Raw genomic sequence first — 18044 nt, 5'->3', positions numbered from 1 at the left:
TGGAAGCTGGAGCCCCTGTGCTTTGGAGCCAGGCTGGGAGAGCTGGGGGTGTTTACCTGGAGAAGAGAAAGCTCCAGGGACACCTTCAAGTCCCTTCCATTGCCTAAGGGGGCTCCAGAAAAGTTGGAGAAGGACTTTGAACAAGGGATGGAGTGACAGGACACAGGGAATGGCTTCTAGAGACTGCCAGAGGCTGCCAGAGGGCAGGGTTAGATGGGATGTTGGGAAGGAATTCTTCCCAATGAGGTTGGAAACCCAGCCCTCCCCCGACTTAGCATTAAAATGGGTTACCCTAAAAAACCTTTCCATGTTTTGCAGAGGTTCAGAATTTATTATCTATTTTATACACTGCATTATAGATTTATATAAACTTGACCTTTTAAGAGCTGTCCTATACACTTGCTGAGCGTTACATATAAACTGAGCATGAAATATTTCAACCAACAGCTTCCAGATGATGTGTGGGTAAAATTCAGGGCTAGGGAAAGGAGAGGCAGCCTCAGAAAGTCGTATGCTACAGAGAAATGTGCCTCTAACCTCAGGTCTGCACCCTCAGACCTCAGTCCTCACTCTCTGAGACTTGGGCAGGGGCTCAGGTGACCTCATCAAGGTGTGCTGAGATCCCTGAAGACAAAAAAAAAATGGTGCAATGGTGACTTCAGCTGCCAAAGTCCTAAATAACTAAACACTTTTGAGGCTGGTCAGAAAACAGCAGAAAAGTTATAGGAATTAGGGAAAAAAATCCCCTGTTTGATATTTTCTCATGGACATGGTATAAAAGACCTTTCCGACAGGTAACTTGGTAACTCCACCATCAAACCCCCACTAAAGCAGGGCAGAAGCAGCTCAAATCCCTGGGTCAGAGCTGGTGACTGTAGCAGTGAATCTCCCATCACAGGCATTGCAGTATTAACATTTAAAAAATCATGAGACCTCAAATATCCCAATGCTAAGTCTCATGACCTTTAAGTCAACCAGATTCAGGTTTCTTTTTCTTTGACTCTTGCTGTGCTTTTAGGATGGAAATAAAAGACCTTTTTAGGTTTAGGGAATGTTACAGGGAGCCTCCACCACCCATTTCTTCCCACATTTATATTCCTGATCCCCTAAATTCAGTTATCATAAGTGCTAGTTTATTTTTAAGCAGTTCTTTTTCATGTTGCCTTATTTTGATAATCCTTGCTTTTAAGGCAATTCTTGACACATTTTTAGGCTCAGATTAAATGAGTCTCCCTTTGAGGTTCACTCTGACCCAAACCAGCATTAAGGGAGTCCTGAGGTTTGTCCAGGTTGGCTCACAAGGAGTTAGGAGTGGCCTTATGCATTTTATAGGTTACAAGGAAAGCCAAGGACTGAAATTCAAAGACAGAATATTAAAAAATTACCCAATTCTGAGGTCCTAAAGCACAGCCCCATGCTGTGCCATGTCCGTGGGCACACAATACCCCAGCAGTCCTCATTCAATCCTCTTGACACATTTCTGCCTTTGATAACACACTCCCCTGAAAAACCAAACCCCAGCTCAGAGAAAGCCATGCCTTGGGTTGCATTCGTTTGGTTGGCTCAAATGAAAAATGTAGAGTCAGGTGTTTGTCAGCTGCTCTATAGTGCTGAAAAAAGCCCTCTCCTGCTTTTTCTCTGCATTGCCAAGGTGTGTACTTTAGATAAAAGTCCTGTTTCTGACCGAGGCACTCGCTGCTGCTCCCAAGAGGGAGGGACAGGCTCTGCTCCTGCTTTCCCCCATCCGTACCACCATCCCAAGGCGCCTCGTGGCTCCTGGCCTTTGGCATTACCTGCTGCCACGAGCAGGCAGAGACCCCCAACACCGCCTCTCTGGACTGCAAAGAGGCACAGAACGCCCCCAGATCCGCTGCCCACGTTCAGCAGCCCCCACTCCCCTCCTCGCTGCCCTGCCGGCCGTTCAGCAGCCCTGCCCTCCCCACGGCCCCGGGGCCCACGGAGGCACGGGGACAAGAGACATCGGCTCAGCCTGGAACAGCCACCCAGCTCAGCCGGCGGCTCTGTTTGCACGTACAGATAAATATACACGAGGCAGAGCCGAAAAGCCGGAGTCAGCTCCTGCCCGAGCCCTGCGGCTCCGGTTACGGCGCTGCCCGCGCCCCGTGGCACGGACGCTCCCCGGAGCAGCCGCCAGGCTGGCACGGCGCGGAGCAGATGGTCAGAGCCGCTTGGCCCGCGGCCGCCGCCAGCCCCCGGCTCCTCGCCGCACACGACACTCACCGAGGCCACCTGGGCCACCCGCGGGCCGGGCAGGACACCGCGCCCCGGGGGCAAAGCCGGAGCAGCTGCTGGTGTGGCAAGGGTCAGCACTGAAGGGTCGCCAAAATCACAGCGCCCCTCCCAGCATCACCACCTGCTCTGGAGGATCCTGCTCCCGCTCCAGTGCGAGCAGCAGCGGCAGAATTTAGCAAGAAAAAACACCCTTAAGTAAAACTGGATGGCAGAGGGATCACAGCACTTAAGGCAAATCCTCAAAAGCCACAATCACCCAGTAATGACCTACCTGTGCTGGCTGTTGTTGTGCAGGTTCATCCTGTTGCCCAGAGCTCCCAGGAAGGAGCCGCTGCCCCGCTTGCTCCTCGGAAAAGGGCACAAGGAGTAGAAGGGGCACAGCAGGATACGTATCCTGGGCTGCAGGAAAAGCAGGGAAGGGGTGGCAATGGCAGGAAGCAGGTCCTGTGCCTGGCCACCACCTCACGGGCTGGGGACACGGGCCTGGAGTCAGACCTTGCAGCCAGGCTGCGGAGAGAGAAGTCATGTGCAGGCATTGGCTGCGTGCATCCCTTGGTGCTTCCCTGCCCTCCCCGGTGGGGGCTTTGCACCCTCACCAGTAAACTGGGAGGGTTCAGGCCAAGAGCAGTGGTCACTCTGGGCAATGGCACGAGAGCCCCCATGGCAGGGCGCAGCGGGGGCTCGGGGGTGCCTCGGGGTGCACCAGGGAGTTACTGCAGCACCAACATGGCCCTGAGCACGTGAGAGCCAAACAGCTCCAAACCCTGCTCCAGGAGCCCCGAGCAGCGAGAGCGAGTACGGCCATAAAGAGCAGAGGCAGCCTCGCTCCAACTTCCTGGCACTCGGGGAATCTTCCCGGATCACGTTACGTTCATGTGTCCTTGGCTCATCTCTGTACAGTTGAAAAACACTGTAAGGGGAGCCAGATAATTAGGACAGCTGAGGTCAAGAAGCAAAACCCAGGGAACCAATTCCTACTAAATTGGAGACCTGCTGCTTTCACCAAATGGGGCTGTGTGTACAGCCTTGCTTTGCCCAGAGACCCCTGCAGTCAGGGCCAGCGGAACCATGCTGCCCACCAAAGCTCTGCTTGTTCCACGACACGGTCCCGAGGAACTGCCAGTTCCGCTGTCAGTGCGATGGTGGTGGAGTCACCATCCCTGGAGGTGTTTGAGGAATGACTGAAGGTGGCACTCAGTGCCCTGGTCTGGTTGACAAGGTGGGGATCAGGCAGAGATTGGACGTGATGATCCTGAAGGTCTTTTCCAACCTAAAGGATTCTGTGATTCTAAGATTTTGGGTCACCAAACGAACCAGAAGGCAGGCAAGCAGGGTGCTGGCTGGGTGCTGCCTCCACGCTGGCATGCCTGAGGACAGGGGTGTCACTGCAGTGACATTCAGCATTTACTCCTTTGGCTCTGCATGTCCTGACCTGCACTGTGTCCACAGTTAGCGAGAAAGGCTCCCTGCCCCGGGGGATGTTCCCAGGCACTGCCACGACACAAATAAATAACAACAACAATGCTCCGAGGGTGGCGGGGGGAGCTGTCATCTGACCCTGCGCCACCGCCACCGGTGGAGAGAGCAAAGAGCTGGTGCCTGGGTTTGCCCCCAGCACTGTGAATGCACTGGCATTCAACCACCGGTGGGAAGGGTCGGAGGGCTGTTTGGAGAGGGGCAGCCACGGTGACAGAGAGGAGCTGTGCTGGCAACAGCATTCACACAACTCCAGGCTCTACTGGGATGTCCAAACACCAAACACAACACGCACACCCCCCACACCTAATGTCCAGGAGCTCTTTACCTTTTTTATGGCTGCTTATTTAAGGAGTGCTTTTAGAGCAATAAAGATGCTTTGCCCTCCAGGGTATTCCTTCACTGAATGAGGACTGCTCCTCATTTCCTTGGCTCTTTGGGGTTGGGTTTTTTGAGCTTGAATAAGCTTAGAGCAGAAAGGGGCACAGATCAGGAGGGCAAGACGTGTCCTCAGCCCCAAGGCACCAGCTCTAAACACAACCCTGAACCAAGGGCAGGGAAGAGGGAGCTGCCTGGTGCATGTCACCAATGATTGTTCCCTTGTCACCCTTGAGTTATCTGGTGGAAGAAGCAAACCACAGGTTTGAGGGAGAACCACTCCCTTGCAGGCCTGCAGCTCGGTCACTCAAGCACTGAGAAGTGACAGCCATGTTTTCCTTGCAGGCTCTGCCCAGGCTGTGCAAGTGAGGATGACAATAAAGCCAACGACCTCAGTAAGTCAGTTCTGAGACCAGCACTGGAGTGACAGATCAGGTGACACTGGTACCTAAAAATGTGACCTTAAGTAGAGCACCCTAGGATTCATGGAGGACATGGCCTTACCTCTTCTGCTTTTCCACTTTTGGTGGATCTTGGGAAAAACAAAAAGAGCTTTCTCCAATTCTACCAATCAGGAGGGATAAACTCCAAGTGGTGTTGTATGGTGGATGCAATACCAAATTGCCACTGGCACCACCCCAGTTCCCCAGCTTCCAAGGAACTAATACATTTTCAAAGAATCAGGGCATGGTTTTTGATGCCATGGGCAGGGACACCTTCCACTAGACACTGTCCAACCTGGCTTTGAGCACTTCCAGTGGTGGGACAGCCACAGCCTCTCTGGGCAACCAGTCCCATGAAGTTATAAAATATTTCTAGAAAGACAGAAAAAAAACAAATGCCAGGCTCTGCAGGGCACTGTGGCAAACCTGGGACTTCTGTGGGCAGTCTGAAGGGGCCAGGGAGAGAGACGCAAAGCAGAGCATCACTCCTGGGGTAACAGCCAATGCACACTCCTGCTCTGAGGCTGAGCCCATCATGTTTCCAAGAGGAATGCTGAGGGAACAGCACTGTCCTTGCAGCTGCCTCAATGACAGGAATAATGTGCTGCAGAGCTAAGGGGGACAATGGGATGATGATAATGAAACTACAGGAGTGAAAACTCATTACTGGGGATGCTCCAGAGGCATCCTGAGGGATCCCCTTAGGCTTCCTGGGCTGCTTTAACCCTTTGGGTGTGGCTCTGGTACTCAGGCCAATGTGCTGTGCTGCTGACTGTGCTTTCCTCCCCTTTTTCTCCCAGTTCTTTATGAAGACAACTTTCCCTTTCTCCACACAGAGCACGGTGCACATCACAGCACAGACCTGCCCTGCCCTTCAGCACTCAGCTTCCTGGCACTGTGCATGCAGGGCAAAAAGCATAATGGGGTTTCTGGGCAGCTGGTCCGGAAAAGAGTGCAATAACATTTTCTCCTATTCCCAGCAGTTCACATGGAGATGGGAGCAGTGACAGAACAAGGCAGGCAGCCCAGCTCCACAGGTGAGCTCATTCCCTCCCAAGGAGAGAAGCCTTGCCTGACTGCTTTTGGGCCTCCTGGAGCAGAAGGAATGTATTTCAGCATCATTAATGTTGCTTAGGATGCCCTGGCATCCTGGCAGGTTTCTGAAAAGTTAGAGATGCCCATCAGGCATCTCCATGGCAACTCTGGGATGCTGATCCCAGCTGGGTGCAATGTCCATGTCGGAACTTAAGCTGCCAGGTTCAGCAGAAGGAACTGAGAGGGGCTCTGATTCCTCTTGATGCACTCCCAGGCTGCTGGAGGAGCAGCACATCAGACACCCAGGGGCTTTGACCTGTGGAACAAGCCAAATGGCTCTTCCCAGCTGGTGGCAAAATTCCTGGCAAAGGTATTTTTGGCAGTTTTGTTGGAAGGTATTGGTACCTGATAAAAGAATTGTTGGAAGGTTTGGCTGGTACAAAATAATTTGGTGTTTTGGGGTTCTCCCACAGCCTGGAAGTGTGCAAGCAGCCCATACCTCGTGGGTGTTTCATACTCCAGCCCATATCAAACACCCCAGCATCCCCATGGCAGGGCAGCAGGAGTACAGGACACCACTGTGGTGTAGGGATTTTGGGTGGGAATGGCAGTAACAGGCAACCTGAGAGAAGGTGTGGCTCTCAAGGTAGGCAGGAGATGCAGAAAACAAGGATTTCATTCATACCTCCAGGGCCTTAGCCAAAAAAAAATGAGTTTATGTGCAGAAGAAATAGTCCAGCCTCCCCTGGGGACACATTCTTCCTGCCAGCCAGCTTCACATGTTGTGAGGGACACAACAGACCTCCTTTGTGTCACTCCAGTCCTGAGAACACACAGAATCAGCAGGGCTCCAGGTCCAAGGATGCCCAAAGGCAGCAAAACCCAGCCTGACTCACCCTGAATCAAATATATGTGTCTCCTTTTGGCATTGTCATACCTCATCCCATCCTGACAAGCACCAGATTCTTCACTCAAGAGCACCTGAGATGGTGTTTTGGTAGCCATAGCTCAGAGGGGTGCCCAAAGAAACACCAGGGGTACTTCTTCAAACAGAATTCTTACAGCAAATTCCAACTGTTTGACTCTTACTCCTGACACTGCAGCAAATGTGGAGAGAGCTTCTCAAAAACAAGAGTCAGTTACCTCTACACTTCTCCAAGGCAGTGATGAACTCGTTTCTGTTGCCAGCGTGGTGTCCTCAGCTCATCCAATAGCTCAGGTGTCCAAGATCACCATGAGAGACTCCAGCTCCCCTCACAGCATCCTGGCACCTTGGGTAGAGAAGAAATAACCCCAGTGAGGGCTGTTCCATGATCTTGTCCCCAGATGACCACTCAGGTCCTTCATCTCTAGCCCAGGTAAACACAACCAAGGAGCCTGTCCTCCTGCAGGCCAAGCCCCCAAGGAACAGCAGCCCCACTCTTAGGGTGCCTCAGGAAGGAAGGTTTGGAGGTTCAGCCCCCCAGGGTCCCTGTCACTCCAGAAGGAATGGTTCCTACTATGTCCACTTCCCTTCAAACACCACGACTCACACTGAGCTCCAGGTATTTTTTCCAAAGTTGCCTTCCATTTACCTTTGCCATTGTATTAGAGAATACCAGGCTGGCTGGGCAGACGAGATAACACCTTTGTCCGCTGGGCCACCAGCAAGGGCTTTTGCTCATCCTTGCAGCAGAGAGATGTTGATAAAATGCAGAAAAAGTACTTTCTGCATCTCCCAGGATATGCCATACTGCTTGTTTAATTAGAAGGGGCAAGACTCCCTCCTGACTAAACCAGAAATAGCCTTCCAGGGAAAAAAATAACCCTGCCTGGGTATTCTGGGGGATTCTTGGAAAGAACAGCCATACAATCTCCCCAGTCTTGCACAGTACAAAAGCCAGAATTTTGGAAGAGGAGTATGTCCAGAAAGCCAATCTGCTCTGGGGAAGAAACCTCCTTCACCTTTAATGCTGGTAAAAGGAAATAGAGTGTATTTTCCTCTCTCCCTTCATTTCTTCTCCTATGTGTTTTCATCTGCCCATCTTGATGCATTTGGTGTCACACGTCACCCCCACGTGTCAGGGGGCAGCTTTGTGGGGAGTGCTTGACAATAAAGCACATCCCCAAGGGCACAGCTAATGAATAATGCAAGTTATAGGGACACCTTAACAAAAGAATCCTAAACCCTCTGCAGGGTCACACAGGCCCCCACTGCCTTCAAAGGATGAGTTATTTGAAGATTATTCAAGGATTAATGTCTAATGGCTAGGACCCCTCTCCTCACCCAGAAAGGCCAGCAGCAAACCCCAAGCCAAGCAGCAGGCTTAAGGTCAATGATCCATGCTCGGCCAGACAAGTCAGGATCGCTCTGGAGAGCCTGGCAGCCTTCGGTGGCTGAAGCCCTGCCAGCAGCCCCGTCCTTGCAGTGCTGGGGACTGGGACACTGCCCCCGGGTGCCACAGGCACTGCCCCATCCAGCTGCCAGGGCAGGAGGAGCTCCCTGCCAGCACCACCCGAGGACACACGGCCTCTCCTGCAGCTCCCTGCCCCGGGGCATCCTTGGGGTGGTTTTTGTTTTTAAGAAACCGTAGCAAAACACCTGCTGAATCCCCAGCTGCTTCCAGAGCTTGTCTTGGAGGAACAAAGCAGCAATGGTCACAGCAATGTCTTTTGTCACTGAAGAAAGGGAGAGTAGGAAAAAATAGCAGAAATTATCTGCAGTTCTGTCTCGGAGCACTGAGCTGTGGCACACCCCGAGCACACCCCGCTGCTCCCACAGCTCCCTGCAGGCAGGGTGCCCCCAGGTTGCTCATGGAAGGGGTGCTAGGCCGTGTTATGAGCCAGGGAGCAGCCAGGCTTGCGTTTTATCCCCAGCAATCCCACTCAGAATGCAGGAGCTCCTGCCAGAGGCTCGCCCACCTGTGGACAGGTATTTCCCCACAGAAGGCAGAATTCACCTGCACTGCATCACTCCTGTTGTGCCTCCCAGGGGTCACAGCATCAACTCAGTTCTGAGCCAGCCCTCATTGTCTCCCTGACATCTAAACACGTCCTTGGCCTCCCTGGCAGGGCTGCCCCTGCCATCAGTTAGCTTGTGTGGATACCAGGAAACTGAATACACGGGCTTATAGCTCAGTGGAAAGTTCTGCTGCCGTCTTAAATCATAAAGCACAGCTGCTGACACAGCAGAACTGCAGAATGAGGCATCTGAGCAGCCTGGGCTTGGAAAACGCAGGCAGGAGAATAAGGGCAGGGAGGGAGAAAGGACAGGGAGGCCAGGAGAGCAGGTTAAAACTTACCAGAATGCAGCTGTAATTATCCACCATGGATGCATCCCAGCCCTCCACAGTGCATTTGCAGTTGGGAGAGGAAACGGGAGCTGAGATTCAATGTCTGCAAATGCAAAGCAATGGCTGGGGAAAAACAAAACAAACACCAGACTTCAAATACATCTGCAAACACACACAGGATAATGAGCTCTGAATTAGATATTCTGAGGAGGAGAGGGATCTTGGGAGTCTGGGCGGAAAGTGCAGTGAAAGCACCCAGCTCCTGGGTGATGAACAAAGCCAGCCTAAGGCTGGGGTGGCTTGGGCAGGGAGGGCCTGGAGAACAGGACAGGAGCCACTGACACATCTGCACATGGAGCATGGCTGGCCTTGGTCTCCCATCTCAAAAGGGACACAGCAGAGCTCACAGGGCTCAGAGGAGGAGGAGCAGCAACAGGGAATGACCCCTGCAGGAAGGCTCTGCAGCTCAGAGGTGCCACTGGAACTGCTTCATGGACAGCACAGCTGGCAAAAACAGGGACACTTTGCTGTGACACAAGGAGTACCAAATGAAAGGCAAAAGTTTCAAATAATGGGTATCAGCCCTCGATCAAAGGGGTCATCAGGGTATGCTAGTTCCAAATTGCATTAAGGGGAGTTCACCTTTAGATGACTTTGGTGTGGCCTCCAATGGGGTTACAGGCCTAGGCTTTCTCTCCAGACAGTGGAGAAGGGCCTGAAACACCAGGGTGTAACATGTGCCCCAAGGTGGACAGCCAGAGCAGGTCACCACGCCAAGGAGAAGGGCAGCCCTAGCACTTTTTCCACTGCAGGCATCTACAACAGTCTTGGAAAAACATTTGGACACCTTCACCCATGGCCCTGGCAGGACCAAGATTCCCAACAGCCTCCCTTCAACAAGCAGAGGTGGAATATCTTCCCAAGACACCTTCTGCTGGAGCCTTTACAGACCTTTGTGAAGGCAAAACACATGCACAAGAGTCAAAACCCTTTCCCAGGAATGCAGCCTGCAATTTCCCTTTCTACCCAATGGGATTCAAATAACCTAATTCTTGCTCTACATTCATACACTCCCTCTCTCCCCCAGATCCCCCCAGAGAAACACCAGCCATGTGGTAAATACATGTAATCATGGCACTCTGATAGCAGCCTTTGCTTTCTAGCCATTAATTCTTCTCCCTGGGACCTTGGTGAGCATTTGAAATCCTGCAGCAAATCCAATGAGCTGCCTTTATTTGAAAATCACAGAATCACAGAATAATGAGGTTGGAAGAGATCTCTAAGATCATCAAGTCCAACCTATAAAAAATCAACATGGCATAAAAGGCTTTCTCCTTTCCCTCCTCAAAATGTAGGTAATTTTAGCTTCAAAAATATCCTGGCTCATGGGCAGATATTGATGGTCATGTCCTTATCTCAGGGCAGTGAGGAGGTTACTCTTTTCCATGGAAAACTCGTGGAGCAGGAGGGCTCACTGCTGCATGGGAGGCAGCAGCACCCACCTCAGGCACAGCCTGTGCCTTCCTCATGGCAGACACCACAAATCACCATCAGAAACCTTCCCTTTCCCCTCTCCAGGAAAAAGAAAGAATAAAACAGGAGAAAGGAAAATGCAAAGGAGCCTTTCAAACCCAACTACCTTCTCCCTGAAGACTGGCATTTCTAGGAAAGCAGGAACTCCCTGGAGACGCTTTCAGTGTGCTGGAAACACCTTGTGGCAGGACACGGGCGAGGCTGGTGCAGGAGGGAAGCAGGGGGTGCTCGGCCTCTGGGCAGCCAGGCCAGGAGCAGCCACCTCATCACTGAGAGAGAGAAATGGAGGCTCAAGTGATTTGTACAGCCTGGCAGGAAGGGCAGTGCCAGCAGCCCCCAAGGCAGCAGCCTCCACATGCTCAGCTGTGGAGGCTCCAGCTCAGAGCTGCCAAGGAAGAAACATCTGAGCTCCTCGGCTGGTACCACCAGAGTGTCCACAGCAAGGCCAGCGCAGGTCCCAGCATGGCCTGGGCTGCACCACTGGAACTGGCTCCTGCCAGCATCCCCAGATGTGAGCCATCACATCGCCGAGCTGGAGCGGAACGAGGACAAGAGCAGATCTGGAGGAGCAGTGAGGCCGGGACACGCAGGGAAATCCCTGCAGATGGGAGGCAGGAGCAGAGTGAAGAGGGTTGGAGCAGATTTTGGCGCAGGACCTGGGTGACACCAGGCTTAGGATTCAGCTGTGCCAATGAATAGCTCAGGAGAGCAGACTGTCCTACCCGGGATGTGAGGGAGAAGGGACACCAGGAACAGGAGCTGCAACCCCAGGTGAGCGGCCGGGGAGGAAAGGGTGCTCCGGACCAGGCAGGAGCTGTGGGGCTCAGTGACAGGTGACAGGGGGGTGCTAAAGGCCAACAGGCAGATGGTGAAACTGTGATTAGAAAGTCACTGCAGCCATAAATCTCAGGGACCTGAAATGGAGATGGGCAAGCCCCAGATGGCTTGGAAATCTGCTTGGCAGAGTCCGGCACGGCTCAGCGTGCATCTGGCCCTCCTTCCTCCTCGTCTTCATCCTCCTCCTTCTCACCAGGTTTAACCACCTCCAGCCAGCTCCTCACAGCCAGAGCTGAACCCTGAAACAAAAATGCAGGGCACCACTGAAACAAAAATTCCTCTAATGCATGAACTACAGAGCAAATCCTGGGCCCCAACAACATTGTCATCCATCCTGGCACGCGACTCTGGCCGCATTGCTGGGGGTTACAGGCACATCCCATCCCTGGTGCTCCTGTCTTGGCAAGAATGCTGTGGCACCATCCAGGGGGGCACAGGGGGCTCAGGATTGTACCATGGGGCACCAGCAGAGCTGGATGGATGCAGGTTCCCTGCGGCCACACGCTATTTCTGGATGTGCTGAGGAGCTGCTTAGGGCTGGATTTGCAGTCGAGCACGGGGGCGTATCAGCTGTCCATGCTCTGGAAGGGGCTCAGGAACAGAAAAGGGCCAGGAGATTGGGAGGGGACAGGTTTTATATAGAGATCCACGGGAAAACCCGTGTCTCCAAACACAGTAACCTAACACCAGGTAGTAGTACCAGTTCCTGCCCGTGGATCCAGGACAATAAATTTCCCCACCTGCAGGCAGAAGAGCCCACTGCTCTCACTCTCCTGCCTGAAAAGCACCAGCAACCATTACAAAAAGGCCCCCTGCCCATACCAAGCTCCCGAACCCCCTCTCTGCCAGCGGGTGCCTCCCACAACCTTTCCCAAGGCTGCCGGAGAGTCCTTCAGCCCACAGGTGCTGTCGCTCCCCCGGGACCCCCGGCCAAGGCGGGGGCTGGCAGCACGGCCGGGACAGGGGCCAGTGGTAAAATTAGAACGTGTGTCCCTGCCAGCCCCTTCTGCGAGCTGCAGGGACCAGCTGAGCCCGTCTAACCCGCACTGTAACCCTTCATGTCCCCCGATTCGTGGGCTGGGACAGTTACTAGAAAGCCAGGGATTTGCAGGGCTTTCCTTTTTGATCAGCGGTGTCCAACTACCCCAGACAGCCGGGCTCGCGGGCTGATGGGGCAGAGAGGAGATTTTTGGATCCTTTTTTTGGATCCTTTGGGACAGTCGGGATTGAAGCTTGCCAATTCCCTTCTCTGCTGTCCCTTTCCACGACAGGCAGTCCTGCAGAAACCGATCCTCCCCACTTCAAAGGTTCGTGTCTCCTTTCCAGCCCCTTCTCCTCACCGCTGCCCTCCTCCTGCAGCAGTTATTGTTATTATTTACGCTCCTAAGCATCCTTTGAGTTCTGCCGGGGGACAGAATCCAAAGAGAAAGCCTTTTAAGGATTTGTGCCAGCGCCGGGAAGCGAATCCCCCCCAGCGAACAGTGGTGCTGGGGGATTTGAGTGTAGACAAGTGCTTAAAGCTGAAAAGGGCAGAGAGAGGGGAGGGAGCCGGGGGCACGCTCTGAAACCAGACCCCCCCCGCCCGCAACGCAGCTCCTTCCTCTGCTTTAGGAAACGGATCCCTCCTGCGATTTCCTTTCAAAGGTGACTCGTAACCTCTTCATTAGGGTCGGCTTTGGCAGAGCCCCGATGGTGCAGCTGGCAGGGCCGGGGCTGCGCTGGGCGGGAGCGCGCTCGCCTTGCCAGGGCTGGGCAGCACTCGCGGCTGCTCGGCGCAGCGGCGGCAGCACCGGCGCCCCGGCCATGCGCTGATGGGTACCATGGACTTTAAGACAGATGCCAGTGCAGTCACCATCAATCTGCTGCTTATTGTGCGCCCCGAGGAGGCGGCGAGCAAGGAGAAAGGGCAGCGAGAGGGGCAGACGGAAGGCGGCCGAGGCGCAGGTAACATCGCGCCTGCAGCGGGCGAGGGAGGGCAGGGCTGCAGCTGCACGCGAAGAGAAGCAGCAGCTCTGGAGCAGGATTTGGGCTTCCTTCTCCTCTTTGCACACATGATGCCAAACTCAAAATGCCAACTCTTTTGTAGAAGCCCAGCGTGTTTCCACTGGTGCAGCAGAGCCTTGCTGGAGCCACGCTCCGAGCTGCGCCGGGTGCAGCAGCAGGGACACACAGGGACGCTAATCCCAGGGTTGTGTCCTGCGCTAGCCCCGAGGTGCCCCACGGGCTCTCTGGGCTGTGCAACGGGAGCAGGGAGAGGGCTGGGCAGTCTCACCCCACTCCAGCAGCCTGGAGTACAGGAGCAGAAGTGTTTTGTTTGCAGCGTGCCCAGGCTTTGTCTCCGAGGCTCACTGTCCTGAGCCATTTATAGCTACAGTTTGGGACAGTGTCCCTGGCCCAACTCCCTGTCCTGAAGAGGGTCTTCCGAAAAGCTACAGCTGTGCTCTGCAATTCCAAGGGGAGCCTCCCTCCAGAAGTAAAGGGAGAAGAACGATTATTCCTGCTCTAAAACCCAGGAGAGAAGCTGAATTTTCAGACAGCCAGTCCCAGGCTAACAACTATAGGCAGAGCTATCACAAAGTTGTGTCCATGCTCCATCAAGCACGGCATTCAGCACCTGCTCAAATCAGAGCAAATGCTACCAAAGCAGCTTAGGCCTGGACTATTGCACTTCCTGCCCCCTGGTATTTCATACTTTAGCAACAAGAACTGCAAGCCAAGGCTGCAGATGAGACAGAAGGTGGATCCTGATGACACCTGGCACCAGCTGGGATAATGGGTTGCATGAAAGGGTTGGGGGTGCTTGGCCTTCAGGCAGCACCAACACTTCAGTCCAGGAGGGCCCTGCCAATTTCTCATTTCTATCTTACAGGTTCCAAGGGTGATGGCAATGGAAACAGCAGATCACAGCCACGTCAGGGCACAGACCTGAACGGTAGGTCACCCTCTCCCTCCGTGAGAAACCAAGCTCAGCGCACAACCCAAAGCTCCAAGCTGTGCTCCTCTCGAGCATAAATGTTCTTCACACAACCCATCCCTTTCCAGGGCTTTCATGGGTTCCACTGGAGGCACACAGAGGGCCCTGTCAAGCCCTCCCTCCATGCCCCATGGACAGGATGCTCAGGGGTGGCACTGCCAAGCCCCCGCACATCCATCCGCAGGGATTCTCCTGCCACGGAGCTCACTCGGATTACAAGTGCATGCAGCTCTTACATTTCACAGCCAGCTGATGGCAGGGGAAATTCAGTGCCCCCAGTTGCTCAGGTTGCAGCTAGAGCTTCCAGAGACTTCCCCAGCACTCACACAGCCTAAAGTAGGGTCTGGGGGAAGCAAAGATCCTTTTCAACCTTCTCTCCACCAGTCCTTCCTTCATCTCCCCCCCTCAGAGACTGAGCACAAGGCAGGTGGGACTGCTGACCAGGAATGATGTGGATTCTAGTTCTCAGAGTTCTGCTGCCAGTTCCCAGGGTTCTGCTCTAAAATAGTTGAGGAGGAACATCTGAGGAGGTGACACCAGAACTATAGAGCAGCTCCCAGGGAAGGGACTCAGGTCACCTCATGGCTTAGCAGAGAAAGGCAGGAGCAAAGTAGAGCAAGACACAGGTAATTCTCATGGTACCAGACAGTGGATTTTAGTTACACCAAGGAGGAACTTTGCTTCCACAGGTCAAGCAATAGCAGCGTGCAAAAGCCATGGCTGCTCCCAGCAGGATGCCTGGTGGGAGCCCTGATCCAAGTCCTTCTGCAATAGGTGGTGGCTGGAGGCTGCACACAGTCTGGGAGCAAACAATATTTCATGGCAAGGCACTGCTCTGGGGCTTCTTTTACAAAGCAGAGCTTTGGCTCCTCTGGCGCCACAAGAGTTAATGAATTGCCCTTTCACCAGCCATGTTAGTGTCCCTATGAGGCCTCTGACACCCCTGGTGCTGCCACAATATTTGCAAGCTTATATAATCCCCAGCCCCAGTGAGTCAAAGAGGCTGTGGCCCCACTCCACAAGACCCCGTTGCTCTGGGGACTGGTCCTTGTCATGGCCACATGGCACAAATGGACTCTGACAAGCTGTGAGATCCGGGTTCCACCCTGGCTCCTGCTGGGATGGGGATCCCAGGACACTTTGAAAAAGAGTGAGAGATCACCCTGGCCAACACCCAGCAGAGCCTGGTGTCCCCTGGCGTTTGCGCCCTCCCCAGGGCACGGACTTGTGCTGCCTCCACCTGGGTGAACCCTGGGCACATCAAGCGCTGCCCACACCTCCCTCTGCCCCAGGACTCCAGGTCCGAGACAGCCAGGGTCTCCCAGAAGGGAGAGGTGAGGATGAGTTGCTGACAACCACAGCAAAGTTCCCACTTTGCCTCCAGCACTGCCCTTGTCTCCCAGCCACCTCTCCAAACACCCCCGGCCCGAGCAGCAGCAGGCTGGGCTGGAGCATCCCTCTCTCCGGAGAGGGGTCAGGAACCCCAGACCTGGAGCAATCGAGCTTTGAATCTGAAGAACAGGGCTGAGCTTCCCCAGTGTTTCCTTACCTCTGAGCAGGGTGGATTTAACCCCATCCTTGCTGACTGCTTGGCTCTCTCCAAGGCACTGAGATGTTTCCCTTTGTGCCCCCAGGCCAGCGTGGCCCCACAGATCCCTGTGAGCAGACACCACCCATCACTTCGGGCCCTGACAAAGGTAAGTGGTGAGCCAAGAGACAGAGCAGGGCTTCACTGAGCTCCCAACAAGATTTTTCTCCAATTAAATAACCTCAGAACATCCCAAAAGAGAGAAAATATCCCACCCTGGAACAGCTGCCCCACAGAGCACTTGCTGGCCAAGGACTTATCAGGCCACAAAACACAAGGAGAGCAGCAAGTGCTTCTCTGAGCTTAGAGCAAACTGGTCTAGTGGCAGGGAGTTGGAGCAAGAGGATCTTTAAGGTCCCTTCCAACCCAAACCATTCTATGATTATTTATGAAGGATATCTCGATCAGGAATAATTAAATAAAAAAATCATAAAAGCACCAGCAACCATTTCATACCACCAGTTTTTAAAGTAATGATAGCTTTGCTATTAAGCACGTTGAAAAATTCATGTGGAATTACATTTTTCATTTGTTAAATGCTTTTTAAACTCATCAGCAGAAGGCATTCATCACCAGTAAGTTTGTTTCTTGAAAACAAAGATTTTTAATCTATGGGGGGAAACTTTGAAAGCAAAAGCTGAGGACAAAAACCCCCAAAAAAGCAAAGTAAGAATAATTTTGAGCAATAGAAGGACCTGAATATATGAAAATTTTAAGGCTATCAAACCATTTGCATAAAGTCTTCTCTTTGAGAAACAACTTCATTTTATCTTAGAATTAACTGACAAAATACACCAGCCAGCTCTGTTCTGACACCCTGATATCTGCAACCATCCCAGAATTGGAGTCAAACTCTAAGATTTAGGTTTTTAAAGCTTATAAACTTTTTCTTGCTTTCTGGTTTTGGGGCTTAAAGGACGTTGTCCCTCTCTGCATAATCACAGGAGAAATTTCACTTTTCTAAGGGTAAATGCTGCAGAAAAACTTATTCTTTGATGAAAATGCAGATTCCCACCTAATTAGCCAGTTCCAAGAGCTGACTTTAAAGGAAAACCCCAAATGTCATGAGGTATAGGAGGTATAACTGGATGGCAGCCCCGAGGTGCATTAACACCTTGACCTTCAGTCTCCTGAGTAACTTCTGCCTGATCCAAAAGAGAAGCCCAGGAGCACATGGAACTCCTCCAGAGAACCTCAAGAGCTGCAAAACCTTCTGAAATATAGGCCAAAAAATGCAGCCTCTGTCAAAAATTTCAGGTAGTTTTTATAAGAGATTCCCTCACTCTTTTTCTGGTATTTCCCTCTCTGAAACTTTAAAGACCAGACCAGGTTTCCAGGGGAGGTTTTTCTGGAGCATCAGGGCATGCCTGGACCACAGCTGGCTCCTCCAGGATGCTGCATCTTACAGGCAGTGGCCTTTACCAGACATTTTAGTATCACAAGTCCAACCATTTTCATCACTGCAAGCCTTTCTCAGTTTAATTCCAAGAAAAATCAATGCAAGACATTGATTCTCTGCTTGCTGTAGCTCCATCAAGAGCTCTTTAAATGGTGATAAACCTTGGCTATCACCAGAGCCGCTGCTTTCTGTAAAGTTAAGAGCTGCCTGGCTGGCACTCCTGCCCTCTCCTCCATATCCTGGTTAGTTTTCCCTTCTCAGGGGGTTTGTCATTGTTTCTTGCAGGAACCCAAGTGACAGTGGAGATTCACCACGAGGATACCAGCCCCCAACTCATCAAGAGACTCTCCTTGGGAAAAGGTACAGCCCAGCTTTAAACCCCAGCAGAGGCTCAGCCCTTCTTCCCTTCCGTTCTGCAGAGCTGGGGAGCTCCAGGGCATGCCGCAGCCCGGGAGCCTAGGCAGGGCTGAGGGGATCCCACTGACCCTGCCTGGCTTGTTGCAGGTTCCCAGAGGCTGAGAGGACACGACAACAAAGGTGAGGCTCTGCTTTATCACAGTGTCTCCAAGCTCTCCCTCCCCTGGGATGCTGCTCCCAGGAGAGAGGCTCATTCCTCCCATGGGGAGGCTGCAAAGGGCACGTGCTGCTGGACCCTGCCCATGACTGGGGCTTGAGGAGCAAAATCCTTCTGCTCTTGGGGTGTGGGGTCTCCTCCTCCTCTGGCCCTGGGATAAGGCAGGTGGTGACACTCCAGGGTCCCTCAGCAATGCCCCAGCTGCCTTTCACCAGCCATGTTAGTGAGCAGAGCTCCCACTGAGGTTATCTAACAGCTCTGGAGCTCAGCACTCCCTTCTTC

General features: G+C 53.0%; 2 protein-coding genes across 9 annotated transcripts in view; one reads left to right on the top strand and one right to left on the bottom strand.

Moving 5' to 3' along the window:
* Positions 1–18044, bottom strand: part of CEP63 (centrosomal protein 63) — a 121264-nt gene that overhangs the window by 47392 nt on the left and 55828 nt on the right. The gene's annotated exons all lie outside the window — the stretch shown is intronic.
* KY (kyphoscoliosis peptidase) overlaps positions 1–18044 on the top strand; it is a 32879-nt gene that overhangs the window by 2380 nt on the left and 12455 nt on the right. The window contains exons 3-8 of one of the 8 annotated variants that reach the window (XM_068201133.1): positions 4453–4502; positions 5534–5587; positions 14097–14159; positions 15836–15898; positions 17474–17548; positions 17693–17725. In XM_068201133.1, the coding sequence (XP_068057234.1) occupies positions 4453–4502; positions 5534–5587; positions 14097–14159; positions 15836–15898; positions 17474–17548; positions 17693–17725 (338 nt within the window). Of the gene's footprint in view, positions 1–4452; positions 4543–5530; positions 5588–12507; positions 13172–14096; positions 14160–15835; positions 15899–17473; positions 17549–17692; positions 17726–18044 lie in introns of those variants that run through there. The other 7 variants (XM_068201132.1, XM_068201139.1, XM_068201138.1 and 4 more) reach the window with 7 other exon arrangements.

This window comes from Anomalospiza imberbis, chromosome 10 (genome assembly GCF_031753505.1).
Source record: "Anomalospiza imberbis isolate Cuckoo-Finch-1a 21T00152 chromosome 10, ASM3175350v1, whole genome shotgun sequence".
Lineage (NCBI taxonomy): Eukaryota > Metazoa > Chordata > Aves > Passeriformes > Viduidae > Anomalospiza > Anomalospiza imberbis.
Note: the sequence above shows the minus strand (reverse complement) of the source record. Positions and strands in the feature narration are given on the sequence as shown.